Source organism: Coenobita brevimanus, chromosome 23 (genome assembly GCF_032717465.1).
Source record: "Coenobita brevimanus isolate Jiangsu-jjx chromosome 23, ASM3271746v2, whole genome shotgun sequence".
Lineage (NCBI taxonomy): Eukaryota > Metazoa > Arthropoda > Malacostraca > Decapoda > Coenobitidae > Coenobita > Coenobita brevimanus.
The window spans coordinates 1,458,882-1,482,520 of NC_136976.1; the positions used below are offsets into that span (position 1 = coordinate 1,458,882).

A 23,639-nucleotide genomic window follows, 5' to 3' on the forward strand; every position below is an offset into this window, starting at 1 on the left:
TATACCCTCTACAATCACTCATATGCCAGAATCTTGAGTGAAAGGAAGGAATTTGCATGTGCTGGAATTATTAACATCTATGGGGCCTTCAAGATGATGTTCCAGCATCCATCTGAACCTTTATATATGCTCGTTCAGGTTCGACTATGCTCGCCAGGTTCGTCGCGCATGCCCACTGCTTACCTTCGTTAGTGTTTGTTTACGTTCGTCTGCCTCGTGTAACTCCACCCTGAAAATCGTTGAGGAGCTAAATCGATGCATATTAAGAAGATTCGCTAGACTAATGCATCTTACGTGTGAAAAAAAATTATGGTACCCACTCACGATCAATATTACTATCATCTTGCTTGGAATATTTCTCATCACAGACTGGGGAAATATTGATCATTATTACTAGCGTTACCAAGTCAGCTAATATTTTTGTCATTATATCAATAAAAATAAAATACTTTTGGATATCATCAATATATTACACAAATCTTCAACGTAACCCATGCGTGACCAATAGTACTGTCAATATTAAATACTGATCAATTGTTACCGATCGTGAATGGACGCCTTTAGGCTGATCAGGCCGCTCTTTGAGATGAAAGCTTCTAAAAAATCCTATGGCTCTACATCCTTTCCATGGCACTTCTTTAGCACCATATCTAGTACTAGTTCATCTTGTTACAGTTCAGCATTCAAGAAGGAGGTAATTTTAGGCCAAGTTACAGTAAAAGAAGGATAGTTAATTTATAGAAAAAAACAACGACACACCAAAAGCCCTCCATGACACCGCTTACCAACTCGACTCAGGAAGTTCGAATCGCGAGGGCTCAAAGGCGCGGTATCGTGTGTCCAGTCTCGCCCCGCGTCCCTCAGTCGTTCCAGAGACTTGGTGAAGTGTTGGTTGGGCTGGTAGGTTGGGACGACTTCGGTTTGTTCAGCATAATGTTGGTTATGCTACAGGTAGGGAGATCAAGTATGGGTCCTTACTTACTGCTGTTGTCGTATTTATTTCATTCCTTACAGTTGGCTTTATTTTCATTTTGCGATGAGTTTAGGTTGCAAGAGAGACAGTTAAGAATTTAGCCTTGGCGCCATGTTTACTTACATTACTGCGTCAGGTCGAACTTTATTTTTTTATTTACAGATTATCTTATTGAGAGAGTTTTGGAACTGGAAATTTAAATCGAATTTCCCAGATTCTATCTATCTATCTATCTATTGCCAGACGCCTCAATCCCGTTTGGGGTGGCCACAAACAAATCGCCTCCAAGTCGCCCTGTCCCCCGCCATTTTACTGCCCTGCTCCCAACTCGCACCCCCCTCTCTCGTATACCTCTCCACCCCATCCCTCCATCTCATCCTCGGCCTCCCCCTCCCTCTTCCCCCCTCCACCTCACTCACATACACTCTCTTCGTCAGTCTTTCACCCTCCATCCTCTCCACATGGCCAAACCATCTCGGTGTGTTCCTCATAACGCTTCCTATCACATTCACATCAACACCACAACGCTCCTTTATATCCTCATTCGTCAGCCTGTCTCTTCATGTGACTCCACATGCTCCTCTTAAATAACTCATTTCCACTGCTCTCACTCTTGACTTGTCCTTCCAACAACGTCCAAGCTTCACTTCCGTACGTTAGAGTTGGTATCACAATACTGTTATGTAGTAACTTTTTCACTTCCATTCCCACTTCCCTGTTTCTTATCACTGCTTTCAAAGAACCAGCAACCTTTCTTCCCTGCTGTACCCTTTCAAGCACTTCACCCTCCAAACCTCCATCCTTACTCATCACACTACCCAAGTACTTAAACGTACTCACATTTTCCAATTCCTCACCATCCAACCTCGCTGTCCATTCACTGACTTCACCTCTCTCAAAGACCATCACTTTACTCTTCCCTACATTCACCTTTAGATTCCGTTTCTTACACACTCTCAAACTCATCCACCAAGCCTTGCAGCTCCCCTTCGTCTTCACTCAACAACACAGTATCATCTGCAAACAACAGTACAGGGAGTTTCCAAACACTATCCTCTCTCACCAGGGCCACTCCAACATCCACTACCCTACCTTGTATCTCTTTTATTACCCCATCCATGTACAGATTGAACAGCCATGGAGACATGACACATCCCTGTTTCAAACCAACTTTCAAAGAAAAATCCACTTAGTTCATCATCCACACGTACTGCAGACTTCGCACCATCGTACATACTCTTCACAGCATTCAACAACTTCCCATCTACTCCATATATTCTTAACACTTTCCACAATCCTTGTCTATCCACCCTGTCATATGCTTTCTCCAAATCCATGAAAGCCGCATACAATTTCTTTCCCTCCTCTAGAAACTTTTCCACTAAAGATCTAAGAATGAATATCTGATCTACACAATCTCTTCCCTTCCTAAAGCCTCCCTGTTCTTCTCCAACTAATTTCTCTGTTCTTTCTCTAACTGTCAATAAGTATCCTATCATACACTTTTCCTATTATACTAAGAAGACAAATGCCCCTATGATTACCACACACTTCTTTTTCCCCTTTTCCTTTGTACAAGGGAATAATTATACCTGACTTCCAATCCTCCGGGACTCTACCTTCCTCCCAGGCCAATCTGCACATCTTCCACATCCATTCTGCTACTATCTCTCCCCCATGCTTCAGCATTTCACCACACACTCCATCAATTCCTGGGGCTTTCCCCGATTTAACTTTCTTCATTGCTTCCACAACTTCTATCCTACTGATTTCTTCCTGTCTTCTCACCCCCCTCCTTCTCCCAGCCATTCCCCAGCCACTTATACTCGCATTACATCCATCCTCTACGTTCAACAATTCCTTAGTGTTCTCTCCATCTGCTCACTTTTTCTCCCTTCACCACTAGTAATCTACCATTTTTATCTTTCACTCCCCTGCTAACTTCACTTCCACCCTGTCTTACTCTTTTCACCTCTCTCCAGAACATTTTCTTAGTCCCTCCACTTTACACTCTAATTCCTTCCAAATTCCCCATCCACTCTCTTCTTATTCTTTCTTACTAATCTTTTCACCTCCCTCTTTCTTTCTACCTAAAACTCTCTCTTCCGCCTCTCAACTTCTTCCACGCCCCTATTTCTCGTCCATTCATTGTATGCTTTCTTCTTTTGTGCCACAGTCTGTATCACCTCTTAAGTCCACCACGCTGTTCCTTGCACCCCCCTCCGTCTTCTCTTCCTTCCACACACCACATCACATGCTGCACATATTTCTTCTGTAAATATGCTACACACACCTTCCACGTCTCCCATCTGCTCCAATTCATATTTGCCCAATCGTTCCTCCACTTCTCTCTTATACTCTGCCTTTTTCTCATCCTCTTGTAACCTTTCCACTCTCCTTGCAACTACTCCTTCCTCTCGTCTTTCCCTTCTTCTATTCCTCCATCTTACTTGAATTCTAATTTTGGCCACCACCAAGTAGTTGTCAGAAAGTCCACTCCCCCAACCTCTATACACTCTTGCATCCTTTACACATCTTCGCATCCTTTCATCCATACACACATAAGCAATCATTGCCTTCCTTTCATTCAGTTCACCACCCACCCTTCTCATCACTCGCCATGTATACCTGTGGATCATTTTATGCCTGAAGAGGATATTGGCTATCACCAACCCCCTCTCAGCACAAATGTCCACTAACGCACTCCCATTCTCGTCTATCTCAGCAGGCACACCCCACTCACCAATTATTCCATCCACCTTCACATTCCCAACTTTACCATTCATATCACCAATCAAAAACACTCTCTCGTTCCTTCCAAACTTTTCCATGCATATTTCTATATTTGTCCAGAACTCTTCTCTCACTCTTCTAGCACGATCTTGTGTTGGTGCATACACACACACAATCGCCCACATTTGTATTCCAACTTTCAACTTTACCCACACAATCCTTGACCCAACTGATCCATACTGTCTTATGCTCCTCTTCCATCTTTTACTCACAACTATACATACTCCTTCCTTTGCCCTCTCATTCTCATCTACTCCTGCACATATACCCCATCTATACTCCCATTCTCTCACACTTTCTCCTCTCCATTTTGTTTGTTATTCCACATACATCCACTTTCGCACCCTCAAGCACCTGGACAATCTCTCTCTCTTTCACCTCATCATTCGCTCCCCTTACATTCCAAGTTCCAATTACCATGTCCTTTGTCCGGTCCTTGGTCGTCATCGTTTGGTCAGTCCTTGTCCGAGGTCGAACTTTTTTTTCTTTACAGATTATCTTATTGAGAGAGTTTTGGAACTGGAAATTTAAATCGAATTTCCCAGATTCCATTATCGTAAATACTTCTCCCTTTACAAAACCTGATGGTAACTCTATGAAACTGGAAGGAATTAATGTAAACTTTTACAGTCCGTTGTTGGTTTGTATTTATTTTTAATTGATTGTTCTTGGTTACTTTCTTGCAATAATAGTATATATTTTTAAATCTTCCAGTAGCCCTGACCTCGTGGTTCAGTTTTCACTATAACATGGACAGTCCTCACGGGCATAGCGTGTTTTAATTTATTAGACTTTCAGTAGAAAATAATTAACCACTTCCCATAATATCTGTATTGTTTCGAGGAAGTTAGACATTTTAAAAAAAAAGAAAAGGCTTAGACCTGTTCGCCTAAAGGTTTGTCTTGAGTTACTTACGTTGGTTTGAATCTAATGACTGCCGTTTAAAATTGCAGTATGAGTCAGTTTGCTTGCCTGTAATTTGGTGGATTTTGTTCAGACTTCAGTATTAGGACCAAGTTACGCAGTACACTATTAAAACCGTCCTCATTTTCTCATAGGATTTTGGTAGTTAAATCCTTTTAAAACTGTATTATATAGGTCTGCTTGCTTGTGCTTTGGTGTATGCTTAAATTCTGGTGTTTGGAACCTATTAAGCGGTGCTGAATTAGAACTCATTTTTCTTTAGGTCCTGGTGTTGGTAGGGGCCATCGACGCCCTATCCATCGCCCATCCGCCCGCCCACGTCTCCCCCTACTGGGCCGACCCGGAAAACCACACACCGAACCCTCTGCCTCGACTCGACCCGGAAGACTTTGAAACACCGCCGTCACAATGCCCGTAAAGATGGATTCAAGACTTTCCTTCCAGTATCCTTTTCCTTTTTCATCTTCAGTCCGTAGTTTTCCATGACTATGCCTTACTTTCCCTTAACTAGGCCTAGAATTTTGTGTGGCTTGGTGGCAGAATACACTACTATAACTGCTTTAGAAGATTGAGATGGTAGTGAAGCGGTAAATAGTGTTCGTTTTTTTTTTTTTGGTCTAATTTGGACCAGATTCTCCTCCTTTCTAGCTAAATTTCACGTTACTCAGTAGGCATATCAAACCTTTTTCCTGTTTTTATACTTCCAGATTATTCTTTCACCGTTCAAGACTGTTGTAATATTAAAACAAAATGGCTGAATGAGAAGTGCTAATTCATGTAATTAAGGTGGCATATTTCCTAACTCTCCCTTGGTGATTCATTTTGCTTGTTAGACTTTGTCATGTAGGTTATAGATTTAACATGACGTAATTATCTATCGCTTAACTAGACACTCGTGTAATTTGCTTGGGGGCGCGGTAGCACAGTGGTAGCGCGCTGGACTTGTGATCGGGGGATTGCAAGTTCGAGCCTCGCCCGGGCTGCCGTGCCGGGAGGGGTAGCTCCCTCCTGTAACTCTAGCGGGGCTATATAGTCCAATACAGGGCTTAGCTCGGGGGAATTCCATTTCTCCCATTTCTCATGTAACTTGCAGAGGATAAGGAAGACGTTACAAATTCATTTAACTTTCTAAAATATAACCATAAGCTTCCTCTGCCTCCTACAATGTCCCCGAGGCGCCATATAGTCCCTGTGGCTCCCAGTGTCCCTCTACGACCCCTCCCTCCTTCAGGCGTGAGAGAGGCCCCTGCAACGACAGCATCCAGTACCGGCCGGTGTCAGGGCGGTGCGTAGACCCCCAGCATCCTGACGCAGGCGTGGGAGGACATACGATGATCAGGATTGTGCCGGCGGTGTATGGTTAGTGGACATGGTTTGGTGGGACAGAGATGGTTCACTGTAGACAAATTTAAGGTCTTTAATTATGGGATAACTTGGATGAGGCTAGTCGCTGTTACAATGTCAACAAGGGATTCGTGTTAAGTATAAGCAGTTTTGCAGTGGATTTACTCTTTAAGCGTTGTTTTACATGGTTTGGGGATCTAACATCACATTGTTTTCATGTTTCAAACTTAAATCTAGAAAGTAGCTAGTAGAGGCAAAGATTAAAGCCAAATACAGGTAACTATTTCCTGCTCAATCTATTTCTTGTTCCGCAGACGACGGCGTGATGCGTGTACGTTCAGCGGTTTACGGTCTGCTTCCCAACCCCCGCGTGGCGAGTCTCAGGGCCCGCCGAACCCCTCCACGGTCCAACCAACGCTACAATCTCCTCTTCATGCAGTTCGGCCAGTTCATCGATCACGACTTTTCCATCACCACCACCATCAAAGGTTCGGGGAACTCATTTCGTCGGTTAAAAATTTTACTTTTATCTACAGTATTAAATTACGTTCTTTTGTCATAAGTTTGAATTAAAATTGTTGTTCTCTTTTCATATATACAGTGTTTTAAACTTTAAATCGCCACGTTTACAATTTCTCAACGATCACTCAAAGGAATTTTACCCCGAGCCCAAATTAATCTTTATGTAAATAACGTGAGGATTTGGATACCTTTTTCAATCGCCTTCATACAGGTACTTTACGTGGCAGTACTTACCTCTTGACGCACATGACATTTCAAACACCAGGCCAGTTTATCAAATATTAAGACTTATCACACTCGGGTGGCTCACTCTTCAGGCCGAATTAAAACAGAAGTGAGCGGAAGGTGTATGAAAAGCTAGATTTTGACTCGAGCCCTTCAAGTTTGACTACCGCACTTCATGTCCCTGCTATCTAGTCAATTCTCTGAAGATTTATTGGGATCTTTGCGAACTAGATTATACGCACCCATCTCTTAAATTAACTGCTGAAGAGCCTCTGTTAATTGTTAGTCGGGAAGAACTGAGAATATACCAACGGGATTTTATATTCAAACTGAAGGGGTTAAGCATATTCGGGCGGATTATTATTTTTAGTAACGATAATTTCCTGATTTACTAGTTTATATTCTAGTAATTTATTTTATTTTACTAATGAATGTTAAGCATAGTTCCTGGTTATATAAAAAAAAAATGTAAATGACCACTGAATGAAAAAAAGTTTGGTGTTTATACCGTAGGACTCTGAGCCCATATAGAGGAGGAGGAGGAGGAAGAGGAAGGGAAGGGGAGGAAGGGAAGGAGAGGAAAAGCCAGAAGGGGAAGAAAGGGGAAAGGGAAGTAGAGGAGGGAAAAGAGGAAAGAGAGTAGAAGAGGAGGAAGGGAAGGGGTAGAAAAGGAACGTAGGGGAGAAAGATTGCTAGATAAATACTTCCTAATTGTTTATATCACAGAGGAAAGTAGGAGAGGAAGGAAGGAAAGGTGAAGGAAAGGAAAGAAGGGGAGACAGAGACTACCAGATTAATACCTCCTGCTTCAGTGTTTATGTCCTAATTTAGTGTACATATTCGACAAAGTAACTGGAATCCTAATTTAGTGTACGTATTCCAGAAAAAATAACTGGAATCCTAATTTAGTGTACGTATTCCAGACAAAATAACTGGAAGGAAGAACTGTAGGCCGTGTGAGTCGTGGATGGACCCCGCCTGCATCCCCATCCTCCTTCCAAAATACGACCCCTATATCTCTCCCACCATCCAGGGCACAGGGGAACGCCGCTGCTTGCCAGTGACTAGGTTGGTTTATTTTCGTACTATCCTATAAAATTCCCCGCGAGTCTAACCTTCCATACGTAACAAATTTTCGCAGGTAACTCGTACCTATAGAATCTCATCATAACCTGTCCTTAAAATTGTGACAATGACCAGGTTAGTCTTCTTTCTTTCTTTCCTGTAAAATTTCCCTTGTCAGTCAAAAATTTCTTTATTAAATTTTCGCAGGTGACTTAATTTCCTATACACCTTGTTATTCTAATCTTCCATCCTGCCTTTGATTTTTCCAGTCTGTATTCTCCCCCCCCTCCAGTCTCTTGAACCCCTGCCCTACCTAAAATGCTTCACCCCTCCTTAAATAGTTGCTGGATCCGCCCTCCGTCTCTGCCTTAGGGTTTCTTTGCAAATACCCTTCCTTGTTTTGCAGGAGTGTTGCAGAGTTTGAGGTGCAACAGGGACAAACCAAGCTGGAGCAGATCAACCTCAACACGGCCTTCATCGATCTTTCGCAGGTAAGTAGAAAAGTCGGGTGGAAAAGGTAATATCTAGACCAATAAGATGGAAGGAGTTGTACTGTCCAGAGAGGAAGGATGAAATGGATGGAAGGAGTGGTAAGATCTAGGGCAATAAGATAGATGGAAGGATTTGTAGTACCAAGAGAGGAAGGGCAAGATAGATGGAAGGGGCTGAAATATCCGGAGATGAAGGATAAGATGGATGGAAGGAAAAGATCTAGAGCAGGAGTAAGATAGATGGAAGGATTTGTATGAGTAAGATAGATAGATAGAGGGAAGGATTTGTATGAATAAGATAGATAGATGGAGGGATTTGTATACTATCTAAAGAGGAAGGATGAGATGGATGGAAGGAGCTGTATTATTTTGAAAGGAAGGATAAGATGGATGGAATAAGTTTCAAGGAAGTTCTCTCGATCTTCCCTCGCCTTTCAGCTCTACGGCAGTGATGAATGTAGGCTAAGGACTCTTCGGACCTTCTATGACGGACTCCTTGCCTCCTCGGCCCAAAACACCGTGCTACTGAAACCCAAGAACTTCTTCCCCGCCTGCCGAACACCCGATCAAATGTGCTTCTACTCTGGCGATCCGAGGTGTGTTTAAGTTGACCCAGAACGTCGAGTATACTGTTAGGTGATTCTAAGTTAATAGGGAACTTAAGGGTCCACGTTTGAAGTTTCGAAGCCTAAGTTACTGATGACTTCATGGGCGATAGTGGTTTCCCTCCCAGTTCACCGTAAAAGCTGAACTATATCCACTGATAAGAGCAAACAATCGCGTTTAGTAAAAAGTCGCGGGTCACTCTATGTATCGGTGATCATGGGAAAAGTGGAAGTGTGTAAGTCTTTGGGTATATATCTCGACGATATTTCATTATTGCTGCCTACAGATAATTTTTAGATTCTTCACACTTTGCATGATATTTTAATTGATCCCCTTGACTAAAAATATGTAAATCTAAATCGGTGTGGCTGGTGAAGGATAAATATAACTTCTTGTAATTGCTTTAACAGGTGAATTAAGTCGCTGTTACTACCTACAGTTCATAGATTTCTTAAAATTTTCATTACTAAATTTAGCCTTCATTCTCCTTACTTCAGATACCGTTATGTTGATAGGCATTAATCTCGGCCTTTGTTTCTTCTTCCTACGTTGTCCTGCAGGTCCAACGAGAACGTGGGTATGGCAGCAATGCACATAATCTTTCACAGAGAGCACAACCGCCTGGCCAAAGCGTTGAAAGTCATCAATCCACACTGGGACGATGAGAGGCTGTTTCAGGTAAATAATACAGTGCAGTTGTACCTCCATATATTTAAGGCTCTTACATTCATTTAAAACAATCATCCACTCGCGTGATGTAGTGCTACCTACTTCTTACACCTTTATCATTTTTAGTCTGTCCGCCTCTTCCTATTTCTCCCTTTTTCCCGTCAGTATTACTCATCTTTGCTTTTCAGGTGGCTTAACATGGGCAAGCCTAAGTTTCCTGTAATCCCAGAAATCATTTATAACGCTGGGTAGTAACCATATAATCAACCCACACGTAAACAAGTAGGTTGGTGGAGGGTCAGTGCCACTCCGCCTAGAACTCGTACAAACTGCTACCTTTTACGGGATTATGGCATCTGGCTATAGTTTTTTTTTCCCCTTATGGATTTATTTTCACTAGAGACGGACCAAAATTATCTTGCCAACAGTCTAATTCTAGAACATAGGCCTACTTAGTCTCAAAAATTTGCAGCAGTGCCTAAAAATGCCAGGTGCTTAGTTACTTGGGAAAATGGCCAGGAAACGGGGCTGACTTAAAATTGGTCTTTCTTTTGCCCTAGTGCGCTATAAGACTGTACCCATCTGCTTCTTGCCAGACGCCACAGATTCCTTAACGTCGTCCGGTCCTCTGCCGTTTGACTGCTTCTCTCCCAGTACGGTTCCCCTCTCTATATTTCTCGGCTCAGTCTCTATTGTCCACGGTCTAACCCTGTTCCTCTCCCTACACGCCCCTCCACGTTCTGGTCTTTCTCTATACTCTCAAAATGGTCAAATCATCTCTCATTTCTCTTAATAGTTCGTCACCTCCACATAAACACAAAACTTTTTACTATACTGTATATCAAACACCATGATGAAACATTTCAGTATCTTTTTGATAGTCGCCACCTGCACGATGTAGTCAAGGTTACAATCGAATTACATTAAGTGTTAGGCCTTTCTTGTTATATCTTGGCCTAAAATTTCCATCGTGAAAGCAGTTATAGCAATAGATTTAACACAACTTGGAAGGGCTATGGAAAGCATTTGGAGCCGTAACTAGGCCACATTAAAGGCTGCGGGAGACTATTTGCAAAGGAAAAATCTGGGTCAAGTTAATGTAAATGAGCTATAATCAAATTATGGGACTTGTTTATAATTTGGTAAGTTTTAATACGGCCGATACCAGGCTTAGCGTATAGTGCTAAATATACTGCGGCAATAAGTTATAAATTGGTGAGCAGGAGTCTCGGCGAATGAAGCACAAACACTCGTGTGGTGTGTGATTACTTGGCTGTGGAAGAGTAATTTGGCTTCCCGTAGGCATGTCTGACTTGCTACAGAAATACGCTGCACAACAACTTTATTTGTTTAATCCTTAGATGCCTTACTGGGTTATCCCTTCTTAGCTCCCATGCTAGTACTTTTCACTCGTACAAAAGCGTTCCTTCAAGTGCTAGATTCAAAATTATCCCCGCCTGTAAAGCAGGGTATCCACCAGCGTCTGCTTGGGTATAGGATAGGAGTGATAGGAGTTTGATAACGTGGATAGGTGGGCAGTGGACTAAAAATTTACTAGATTTTGAGGTGGATTCGGATCTGGATGAAAATATCCAACTTTACCGGCATTGGAGGAGATAGTGCTGACTAAGAGAGCCTAATTGACAGACTTATACGTAGGAAAATAATTACAGCAGTGAATATTTTTTTTGGCGTTGATGGAGGCACGCGTTCTGGAGTTCTCCAATTCTTGCTTTTATTAATTGCAGGAGGCTCGTCGGATCAACATAGGGCAGTATCAGGAGGTGGTGTACAACGAGTATTTGGTGCCTCTGATCGGGAAGGACATGGCGGTCGAGAGGGGCCTAGTGGCACTAAAATCTGGCTTCCTGCAGGTATGGTTGCCCTTGATCGGGTTTCGGCTTACTTTCAAACGGTTCCATGTAGCAGAGTTCCAGGAGCCTGAGAGTTAATACTGGTACAATTAACCTTCTCATGGAGGTGATGACTGACATGAGGCGGCGCTGACACGTACTTGGTCAATTTCAAAGGGACCTTTGCGCCAGCTTGTAACCAAACAGTCATTAATATAACTGAACAACAGTACAACTAGGCACATTACCATACAAATTGCCAGACCCTCTTCAACAACCAGCAGTCGGACATCCTACGCTGACAATGAACACCCACTTCAGACACGGGGCAGTACAAGCCTGTCGGATCTATTCAGGCCCCCCCCCCCCCCAAAAAAAAACAAAAAAAAAAAAGAGCTGATAAAGTTCATTTAGCAAAAGTTCGATCAGGAAGTTCAAGACACCACCCAGCTCAACTAAGCTACCAACTTTAATTCGTAGCGTCAAACATGAACCCCGCTTTTAGACTGAGCCCACAAAAGACACAGAGCACTACACAGCACATGAGACACCTAAACAACGGCGTAGGGTACCTGTGGGGGCTGAGATGTTTTTTCCATAGCAAACCACCACCACCACCACCACCACCAAGAGATGAGACTTATGCAGGTAGTGGAGCAGGTAACCTCTTCACCAATTTAGTTTTCATTTTACTCTTCTTACGGTCTCTACTTCTCGGCTTCAAATTTATCGAAGTGAAGGTTTAGTAGCAAGAAAATGAGGCAAAAAAATCTGAAAGCTTTAAAACTTCCTCGTTCTAGCTGAATCACAGGATATTTTTGAACTCCGGAAGGATCTGTAATGGTTAGGTTTTTAAGAGACTGCAATAAGAGTAGTGTACTTAGATTTCATGGTATTCTTAACATTACACCGAAAGTTTTACAGGAAGTTAAGGGCAGAAAAGATTGTTGCTCTGGAAAAATCTCAGGGTTAATATTTTACTTTTTTTTAACAGCACAGAAACATTGGGCGAGTTGCAGCAGTCTACAACGAATTCACCACAGCCGCGTTTCGTATGGGTCACTCTCAGATCCAGGGCTGGCTGTCGTTCCTGGACTCTGACTACCACGAGTTCGATTCCGTGGACCTCGTGCATACCTTCCATAACGCCACAATCCTGCTGCAGGTAAGGTAGTTAAAAAAAAAAAAAAAAATTGCGCTTGAAGAACGGAGGAAAAGTTGCGTTAGCTCTCCCATAACAGCCCGTACTGTTGTCTGCTCTCTAGCACCTCTTCCTAAGTGATTTATTTTAGGATATGGGTGGCTAATGTCCTTCTCCACATTATCTAGGCAGTGTGATATTACAAGGATATATGAAAGATGGGATAAGTAAAATAAGTCACTCTGAAATATTTTGAAGATCCCTCCTCAACCGAGGATACGGGCTTAGGGTTTTCATATTTCAAACCCTTCAAATCGGTTACTTAGGTTCTTATTCTAAACTGGCATCGGAGGCTTCGCAGGGAGGGAGGGAGGAAGGGGGAGGAGGGGCGGGACTCTTGAAGTTGCTTGGCCGTGGGTATAGTATAAAAGGAGGATTAAACTGTGAATACAAAGTTTCTCTCAACTAAGAAGTATTAGCTGGTAGACCTAAAGTAAATTCAGGCGAAATTTTTACCAGACTGTTTCATCGATGGACTGATAATTCTGTATTGCTTGATATCTAATGTTTTTTAGGTTTTGGTATTCCTATAACCCGAAAAGGTGAAGGCGCACCTTCGTAGCAATGATCCAGACTATATCATTTAAAGAACTCTGCTCCATGGTAGCAAGAGCTGTGATTTATCAGCATCTCCACTGAAAAAATATTGGTCTGGAAACTTCGATGATAATGTGCATAAAACAGTGGGAAGAAAACGCAAACTGTGGAAAGGAAATCGAAAATGACAGGATGGATATAAAATGGTTGGAAGAAGGTAAGTCTTGGAATTGAATAAGAATGTTAAAAAGTATACTGAAGACTAACACGTTTTCCCCCATTTTCCCCAGCCCCTCAGGTTCGACTCATTGCTCAGAGGGTTAATGGCGCGACTCATGGGCCCCACAGACCTTAAACTGGTGGACGAGGTGTTAAATAAGCTGTTCAAGGTTCGCACACAACCACACTCTGGCCTGGATCTCCTGGCCATCAACATCGCCAGAGGTTAGTGCCCACGGACTGGTCAGACTGGCGGGCACTGACAGTGAAGAAATTAAGGTCAAGTGGGTGGAAGGATTGCCTTGGTTACTGTATTTTCTTTAACTTTGACCACATTTTAGTTTGTAGTTCCAGTGGTCCTACAGTACTAAGCCTACAACACAAATCTACCGCAAGACGCGCAGGTGTAAAAACTCCTAATACAAATACACCGGTCCTGATGAAAGAACCCTAACATTTATTCAATATAGACGCTAGGTGTTGACATGCTTAAGTGGTGGCATGTGGCGGTGTGTGGCACGTAGGACTGCTGGGCTGAAGGGACTGGTTGTCTGAGAGAGACGCATGAAGTGACAAACAAGAGTGGGTGGCTCGGCATTCCCTCCATCTGTATCATACTGCAATACTTTCATCCCGTTCTTGATGGCGAGATGGCAATATTGGGCAAAGCGTAAAAAGTATATAGCAGTAAAATCTACCATCGGTTCTAACTACTCTTGGCCACTCAGTGTAGATGATAGGACACAGAAATTGGTAAAATATTGAAGTGTACTCTCTAATCTGACGTGGGGTAAAAAATCTAAAGGGTAAAAACTAACAGCAAAGGGTCAAATTTTTTTTAGGCTCCTAGAAATGAATGTCTTACAGGGAGAGACCACGGTTTGGCGCCCTACACTGCGTACCTGGAGGCGTGTGGGACCCTCAGCGCTACGGACTTCAACGACCTGCTGGCGGTGATGTCCTCAGAGGCGTTGGCGGCGCTCAGGGATATCTACAAACACGTCAAGGATATCGACCTTATAGTTGGCGGGCTGGTAAGTGGGCTGGCAAGGATGCATGTTTAAACCCTTCACTATGGCGACCTCGTTAGTTTTGTCTTGATTTTGTCCTTACTACTGTCATGATTTTGTCACGGCTATTAGTTTGTCCCTTTCTTTGTCCTTGGTGCTTTAGTTTTGTCGTCACTTATAATTGTCTTTCTCTCGGACTATTTAACAACTCTTGAAATAGTGGCAGATTTTATACCTTTTCTAATCTTTATGTTGTTGGACTACCTCTCCTTGGTTACTTGTTAATACTTTTCAATCTGACTACACTTGGCCATCAACTGAACTGAAAAGGGGGGGTAGGAATATTTGAGGTTGGAGCAAACTAGCTATAGAAACAGAATGCCCAGTGAAAGGGGGAACATTCTTAAAAAAAAAAAAATCCTAAAAACACAAATTTCAGTGTGCACGGCTGATTTTATTACAAACACTACATTACCATAGAGATACACAAATACACTGGTTACGGGAGAATCAAGATTTTTTGGGGGGAAGTGGGGTCTCTTCTTAACTGACCGCTTAATTCACAGTAAAGTATGTAGCCGTTTATCTTTATTGTGCAACCATAAACTATAGAATCGGTAAAGGTTACACGAATTTTTAAAACTATATTTTTAAACTTGTTACGAAATCTCAGGTCTTGGGGGGGGGGGGAAGGGTCAAGGGGTCCGGACTCCCCCCACCACCTCTTTGGACTCTCCTTTGTTGACAGTGCTGTGCATCCATATCACCAAATCCTTTTCCCCATCTCAGGAGCATAGGGGCCCTTGGTTAGACCACAGTTTCTCCACTAAACAAGGGAGATCAGTGGCTCGTCCCCGAGTGGCATTTAGCAGTTAACCCCTATCCGCTTCTGATATAAACCCTTGTTCCACGTCAGACCGAAGCCCCTTGACCCACTAGTCCACCATCTTTCCAGGCGGAGACTCCTCTACCCGGCGCCATAGTGGGGCCAACTTTAGCTTGCATCATTGCCAGACAGTTCATGCTGGTTAAAGCTACGGACAGGTTTTGGTAAGAATAAACTGTTTACCCTCTGCTAGACGTAAAACTCTCTAAAACTCTCTTCCTTAACGGTCAGCTGCAAGAAAAGATGAATCTATCTATCTATCTATTGCCAGACGCCTCAATCCCGTTTGGGGTGGCCACAAACAAATCACCTCCAAGTCGCCCTGTCCCCCGCCATTTCACTCCCCTGCTCCCAGCTCACACCCCCCTCTCTCATATACCTCTCCACCCCATCCCTCCATCTCATCCTCGGCCTCCCCCTCCCCCTTTCCCCCTCCACCTCACTCACATACACTCTCTTCGTCAGTCTTTCACCCTCCATCCTCTCCACATGGCCAAACCACCTCAGTGTGTTCCTCATAACGCTTCCTATCACATCCACATCAACACCACAACGCTCCTTTATATCCTCATTCGTCAGCCTGTCTCTCCATGTGACTCCACAGGCTCCTCTTAAATAGCTCAAAGATGAATACTTAGTGACATTCCCTAAAACGTGGCCAGAAATTAGTACCTGTTAGTCTTTCATCAGCTCAAAGAAAGTGACATTGATGCTATACTGGCCACTTTAACTTCCCTGAAATTGCCATACCTCAGTCTTCCAAATCCCGAGCTGTAGCATCAGATTCATTAATATGCTAGACGGGAAATGCTATGCACAGGATGTAAGGCCGCGTTGTCTGACTCCAAGCTACGGAAAGTGGGCCAGATTTTACGGCAAACTGATCCTCGTAAACTTATGGCACCTCTTGCCTTATTTTCTTCGTAAGGCATAGTGTTAACCCTTTGTCCGTTGGTTTATAATTGGAGGATCGGGGTGTACCATGGAAACTAACTTAGAAAAAGGTCAGGGTTTCGTGTGCCATAAGTCTTGCTCGCATCTCTTCCTTAGCGATTCATTTACCTGTAGTTTTTTGCTTAGTTTGTCACATTGTACAAATAAAAAAATACCAGAGGGGAAAAAATGCTAGATCTCCAAAACTACAATGAACCAAAATTACTCAAAAAATCCAGAAATGATCCTAGTATCAGGGACTGGCAAGAAATTACATTAAAATTCACAGTCTGAGGATGAGGTGTTGAGAAATGACCAAAAATCGCCCTAAAATGATCCATTCTGGTAGGTTCAGGGGTCATACTGTCCCTCGAGTTAGTCTTCACGTCCTTAGAAATTTGCTTGAATATGGCACCTTGGTATAATCTTTAAGTTGGTTATGAAAGCTGATATTGAAACGAAAATACAAGAGCGTAATAAGCAAAACGGGAGCTATAATAAGCAAAACAGGAGCTAAAAGATTTAAAATGTATTAATCAAACTGAAGGTGACCTAGGAAGCCTGTCACTTATAATAACTACCTGAAATTCTGCCTATAATCCTAAATTATTCCAGGTACGAGAAGATGGGTTCGGGACTTAGCGAGAGGCAGGTGCAGGCCCTCCGCGGTACACTGTTTTCCCGCATAATATGTCAGAACATGGACCAGCCCGGCACATCTGTACCACTCCAAGCACTCGCCGTACCAGACGACAGGTACAGCCCTAACAAATATTTACGGCAGTGTACAGCAGTAAGTTCTAAAAATATATATAAAAATACTAAAAAATCACTAACGGTTTGCCTGTGTACTGTTCGGCAGTGGTACGAGTAAAGATGAAAGTATAAAAAAGCAACTTTAAGCACTCCTTACTATTACAAAACTTTAAATTTACACTTTGAAAGACTAGGGTCCTCAGATTGGGGCATCTCTCACCATATAACCTTCATCCACAGTTGTTATAACGCCTCATCATTGGATCCCTGTCGTTTGCGCTTGTAAAAAAAAAGTGTGGTCAGCCCTCAGATGGTACTGCCAAGATCTTATACCATTTACCATTACCCTACCGCCCGCAGACCGTTCTTACCATCCATGGATGCAGGCCACGGTCGGTAGGGCGAGGACTTTCACAGGACTGGCAAGCTTTACCAGTGGTCGTGCCTCTTTGTGACCTTAATGCAGTTGCTCAAAACCCTGTGCCTGTCTCCTCCATCCTCTACTGCGCTGAAATCTAACCATGTTGTTAGATCCCTCCAGAGATATCGTTACCAGTGTCGCCAGGGCATTGTTGGTGAAACCCGATCTTTTGAGGGCGTCAGCGCTGTTAGACGCAGACATCCCTCTCCAATTGAGCACCACCGCCTCCACGGTTGCGTTTTGCCGGGTTGCCCACTGACACGCCGCCGCTCTCACATCTGGGGTGTCATAGTATTCAACCTTGCGTGACACACCTGAATACAACAAGGAATAGCGGGCGTCAGATGTTACCGTAATGTCAAGAACAACCGTGGTCCCTGTGATGATTAGAAGATCTGGCCGTCTCGTGACCAGTCCTGCACGCAATAGTACTTCTTTCCCGACACGATAGTTGGGACGTGCTCGCTCAATGTGCCCCTGGATGAAATCAACGAGCCTATCGTGCCGGGCGACGCTAATCTCGTGCGTCAGAGCGCCCCCCTGGAGGACGTGGTTCAGGGAGGGTGGGGTCCCACATCCACCCTCACAGCGCAGATTGGGTCGCTGTAACTCACGTCCTCTGGAAGATCTTGCGGGGGTGTTCTCGAGGTTGCCACGTAGCTTAACGGCTCCGATGTATCTGGAGCCGCTGAGACGACCAGAACTTTCATAAATCCACTTGTGCGAAGTCCCGTGAGCCTGCCTAGCGCATCCCGTCAGACCCTCTCCATCACACCGCCTACAGAGGTCCAGAGTCCACTGATTCGCCTCAATGCGACGATCAGTGACCTGGACCCCCTGTATGAGGGGCCATCTGGTTCTCGCCAAGCAGTCCCTGATGTAAGGGTGCTCACTGAGACATGTCATAATCGGACAAGGTGTCCTTCCAATTCGGAGCAAGCGAGCTGCCTTGAGCGGTGGTACTCTGGTATAATATGAGGGAATCCCAAGTCCTCCACCCTTCAGCGGCGAGTGGAAGAACTCTTTCGGGGTGTTGGCGAGAAGGTGTAGTATGTCCCTCACCGATGCCCTCATGCTCCGATCTAGGTCCTTAAGTGCACCCAAGGGTACCCCCGCTAGGACAAGTCCGTGAAGTAACCTCGGGTACACCACCTTGGTAACCACCCACAGCTTTTGCTGAGGGCGCAAGGGCGCTGCATGGACTCGCCCGAGCATTTCCCTCGGCGTGTCCCAATGCACACGCTGGGACGGCCTCTAGCCCACATACACGCCTAAGTACTTTGTGGTCTGCGAGTCACTAAGCGTGGGGATTACGTGACCATCAGTGGTGAGGAACGGGTTGGCCGACCAGATGTACTTCTTGGCCTTCCCGTCCTGCACCATGGCAATAGATTTGCACTTGTCAGGATTTACCTGCAGGCAAAGTTGATCCAGCCTGGTCAGGGCAGAGTTAACTAAGGCCTGCAGGGAAGGCTTGGCGGGTGACGTAAAGACTAGGTCACCAGCGTAGGCATAACTACCTGAACAGACGCGCAGTGGTCCTGTTAGTACTCTTGGCTTTCCCTGGCTTTAAATTACGTTCGGACATACCAGGAAAGAGTAGATTTCTTTATGTACACTCGAAAAAAGTCCTATGCAGCTCATAATTTAACCCTCGACCATCTAGGCGTCGAAGAATGAGGCGATGGAAAGTGGTAGTAGTGCTGACCTCAAATGCTTCATGGTTTAGCCAAGACGGTGAACTGCGCGGGACTTGAGTGTACAAAGATTACACACATGAGCACAGCATAAGTACATCTACAGTCACTTGGGAAACTCTTTAAAACCAGTTTGATATTGTTCGTCAGACATGGGCAGCAACGTTCTGTTTCGGTGGGTTATATAAACTACATTCTACAGTAATTAACTTAGGCATCATAAAAATGTCATCGGATTTACATAGCTGTTGGTGTTTTTAATTTTCGTAGTAGTGAATGAGTTACCTATACACCCACAGCAACCCATTGATGGCGTGTGGCAACCTACCCGAGCTGGACCTGGAGCTGTGGCGTGAGGTCTCCATCCCTGTCCATGGCCCCTGCATCTTCAGAGGCACGGCCTACAACACTGGCGCCATCGTTCCGGTCTCTCCCTGCCTCGACTGCTTCTGTCAGCTCGGCAAGGTACGCAGAAAGCCGAAAAACAATGAATACACCTGTAAATTGCTAGCGCCAGCGTTCCTCTTTTCATGACTGTCTGTAAACCCTGCAAAGTACTTTAAACAGGCATAATACTTGGCACTTAGCAATGGGCACAGAACGATTAACAATTAACATTGACATATATTACCAACGCAGTCATTTCTCTCTCCCTTCTCTCCTGCCAATGTCAGTTCGGGAAGGTAGCTAGGTTTAAAAGAAAAAATAGCGACAGCACTTGGCACTTTAACATTCATTCCAGTCTCCCTGCATCTCTAGTGCCTTGTCACTTCGGCAAGGTACGCTGGATTAAAATTTAAAAAAAAAATGAACAGGTTTGACATTGCATTTAACACTTCTAACACTTCAGACCGGTGCAAACATTCCTGTCTTCCCCTGCCTTCCCTGCTTGTCAACTCTGCATGTTGCGCTAAGTTTAGTCACTGATCACTTGACATTATTGGCGTCATGGCTTCTTAAGTTTAAGCCAAGAATTTTATTGAACATATTGCTGTATATGTCCTGGGCAATGAACAAGTGCTTTTCGTTAATACTATTCATACCAAAAGTATAGTATAGCTTTAAGTTTTTGAAGTATGTGACTTACACGATAGCATTTTGGTTTGTAATGCGTATCAAACTTTCAAACCCCGTGGCTCATGCACCTTTGTCTGCAGGTGGTGTGCGGGTGTGACTCCTCTGGCTGTGGGCATCCCGGAGACGACCACTTCTGCAGGAGGGTGTGCGGCCGGCTTTACTAATAAAAAAACGGAGGGTCTTGTTCTTTGTGGCTTTGAAGTTCTCGTAAAACCTCTTCGTTACTTTCTTTAGTGATTTATTTAGCACACCAGTACCCTTTTGTATCCTTTAACAAATGAGAGAATTTAGTGTTAGGTAAAATATGTACTACGAAGCCTCCTGTTATAGTCTGCGAAATATATAGGTGGTTCCTCTTTCCTTTACCTGGATTTATTTTGCATGAGAATTTAACTTTCGTGTAAGCTTTCATATAGACATCCTATCAGTAAAGAGGTTAAAGACTATATTAAAGATGTAATAAGCAAAATAAATCACTGAGGAAGGTGAATTATAAAGCTACTTGTTATGACCCAAACACTGGACGAGATCAGTCTTTATCTGGACTGTTAATGACAAATTTATTTAAATAAACATGTAAATATCTTTACGGGATTTCCTTTTCCAGTTGTTTAAAAATCTCATCTTGTTAGGACAATCACACGATGTCAGAAGTTATTCAGCAGTTAGATCATATTGTTAATGTAAGATGCAAGCACGTTTATAAAGAGTCAAAAGTACTTGCATGAGTCGGCCTTGGTCATCTGATGGCGGCTTTCCATGCTGCAGGTATTTCTCGGTCTGCCTTCCGCACCTCTACTTCCAACGTTCACACTTACTTTATGCACCCAGTTGCCCTCTCTCATCCTCGCCACATGTCCAAACCATCTCGATCTACCTCATAACGCCAGTACACGCCAGTCCCTTAATTTTACATCGTAAACCTAGCTCCCCACCCCCACCCCAGGCTTCTCATTCAAAGACCAATTGCACATCCACCTAATCATTATCATTTCTGTACGTTTGAGCCAGGGAAAATGATGAACACGAAAATGCTCTTTTTCCAGACATGCTTAAGGGTAATGGCTGCTGTCTTCCAAAGTTTAAAATTTCGTGTACCAAACTAAACTGATCCTTTAGAAATGAAACCAATCTGTTAATTCATAAAACTAAAACATCGCCTTTCCAATCCCTTAACCCTTTCAAGTACTAACTATACAGGAGCACTCCAAGAACATTTATTTAGTTCGTTCATATAGCCAGGTTATAGGGTGGTGCAACTGATTTAATCTCTAGTATGAGTTATAAAGCACTATATACCATTACCTACCATAAAAATTTGACCTAAAACTGCAATCTATCCCCAAAGTAGAGTTCTAAATAAATATCTGACGTTGAATAGATGCCTTAAATTGTCATTAAACCATGAAAAATTTGAAAGTTAAATGTGCAAGCTAAATACATATGCGGAAGTGTTGACCTAAGTTTATTAATACAAAGTCGAAATACTTCCTTCTAAAAGCTCCAAGCTCGCGCAAGGGGCGGAGCATCGGGGTGACGTAGACTGGCTCTGGCATGATGAATATGAACCCCAGTGCTCAGTTGACTCTTGACCACGATGGTGAGTGAATGTTTGCTCCACTCATCAGACCATGACACATTTTCAGTCCGGAGAAGTGAGGGAAGGGACTGCTATGTGTGAGGGAAGGTGTAGGGGTGTGAGGGAACCTACTGCTATATTATAGGGTTAAACGAGTTTGCACTTCTTCCCCTTCCTCATATTCCCTAATCATAAATGTTTGAGTCTGCCCTTTTATACATTTTCTGGTACTTAATCCAGCTGACGTCACGCAAGCCACGCCTCCCTGCTCACTGACGGAAAGTGATTCGACTTTGTATTAGCAGACTTACTGTAGGTGCCCAGACTGTCTTGCTGAAGGGGCTGATGGCTATATTTCAGTCCAGTAGATCTGCGGAGTTTAATATAATCGCCTGGGAATAAGAAAAGGCGAATATTTAGATTAGAGTAACAATATCATGGTTCAAGGTGCGAGAGAGTTTTGAGGGGAATAGTGAGGGGTTAAGGAAGGTTTTCACACACAATTTACGAATGCAGAGGACTTACCATTATGTGAACAAGCAAAACAAACTTAGAAAGTAAAACAGTAGCCTTCCTAGATAATGGAAAAAGCACTCATCTAAATCGCTCGGAAGGAAAAGTTGACGTGAATCAATACCAATACTGTTGTTGGCAAAATTTACACGATGGATTAATCTAGATGAAAACTAACTGAACAAGGCGGATTTAACAGTGATTACACGAAAATGAGACCCGCATTAAAACTATTAATGTGATCGAGAAAAAGTTGTGCATTGTATTAACTGAGAGCATTTGACTGAACTGTAATATGAGATGAAAGTAATTTGAGGAAAAAACTTAGGGTAAAGTAGCAGATATGTAGTTGTTTCACTTTAACTTGGCTCATATTTTAGTCCTTTTGTTGCTTCACGTCGCATAGTGGCAGAAAGACAATGCGACGGTTTACATCATCACCATAGCACTTCTTCGTGACTAGCATCATATTGTAGTGCTTATTATAGTAACAACTCTGCACTGGTTGAGATGGCATTTTCAGGCAAAGTTTTAGTAAAATGAGTACAGACTACAGATTGCACTGCTGCTCTTGGTAAACTCCACAGTGATAGAAAATAATAATGGATACTGCTGCCAGTGTTAGGGCCCCAGGCTCCTCTTAAACAATACGGACCCGGTGGATTGTAACTTAGGCTTCCCATTCTGGCAGTCCAGAATTCTACTTCAGGTGGACAGGAAGTTAAGAGGCGCTTGTATAACTGGGTAGCTCCACCGGCCTCTCATGCTTTTTTTTTTTTCTTTCTTTTTTTAATGCAGCCTTGCTTATTTCACTGCAATGTTGCTAACTTGGCGGAAAATCTGCTAGTTCTAGTAGACTGGCTTGATCGAAATGCTTACTGTTTGAGTACACGTGACTGAAATGTTTGTTGTATACTTGGCTTTCAAATAGTCTATTTTTTACTAGTATTTTCACTAAATTTGGCGGATTATTATTAGCATTATTTATTTCTCAATTATATTTTTCTCTTCTTCGGAATTAAAGTGTTAATTGAAGTAAAATATATTATAATCTGCACCCTAACTCACGAACTTCTCGTCACTCGTCAGTTTCAAAATCCATCTCTTGAGCAGGATCTGTCCATTCGCGAAGAACCTATGAGAGGCAGACACCGAACAGAAGGAGAAACCAGCATTCTCACTCCAGGAGTAGCCAGGGAGCAATCATCATTGGCTGGAATCGGGCGGTCTTCACCATTTCAACCATGCAGAGAGAGAGAGAGAGAGAGAGAGAACTAGTAGTGGAGGAACCAACACTCACTGCTGGGAGAACCATGGCAGCCAAGATTCTGGGGTAGGTTAAGTG

At 43.4% G+C, this 23,639-nt stretch overlaps 1 protein-coding gene across 1 annotated transcript; it reads left to right on the forward strand.

Moving 5' to 3' along the window:
* Nucleotides 1–771: 771 nt before the first annotated feature.
* Nucleotides 772–17,407, forward strand: LOC145393058 (salivary peroxidase/catechol oxidase-like). The gene is made up of 15 exons (XM_080267396.1): nucleotides 772–900; nucleotides 4,953–5,104; nucleotides 5,922–6,049; nucleotides 6,349–6,522; nucleotides 7,705–7,849; nucleotides 8,253–8,337; nucleotides 8,776–8,933; nucleotides 9,504–9,621; nucleotides 11,361–11,486; nucleotides 12,460–12,630; nucleotides 13,494–13,647; nucleotides 14,290–14,456; nucleotides 15,388–15,482; nucleotides 16,867–17,007; nucleotides 17,368–17,407. Exons 1-15 carry the CDS (start codon nucleotides 772–774, stop codon nucleotides 17,405–17,407), a joined length of 1,983 nt encoding a protein of 660 aa, XP_080123522.1.
* The last annotated feature ends 6,232 nt before the right edge of the window (nucleotides 17,408–23,639 follow it).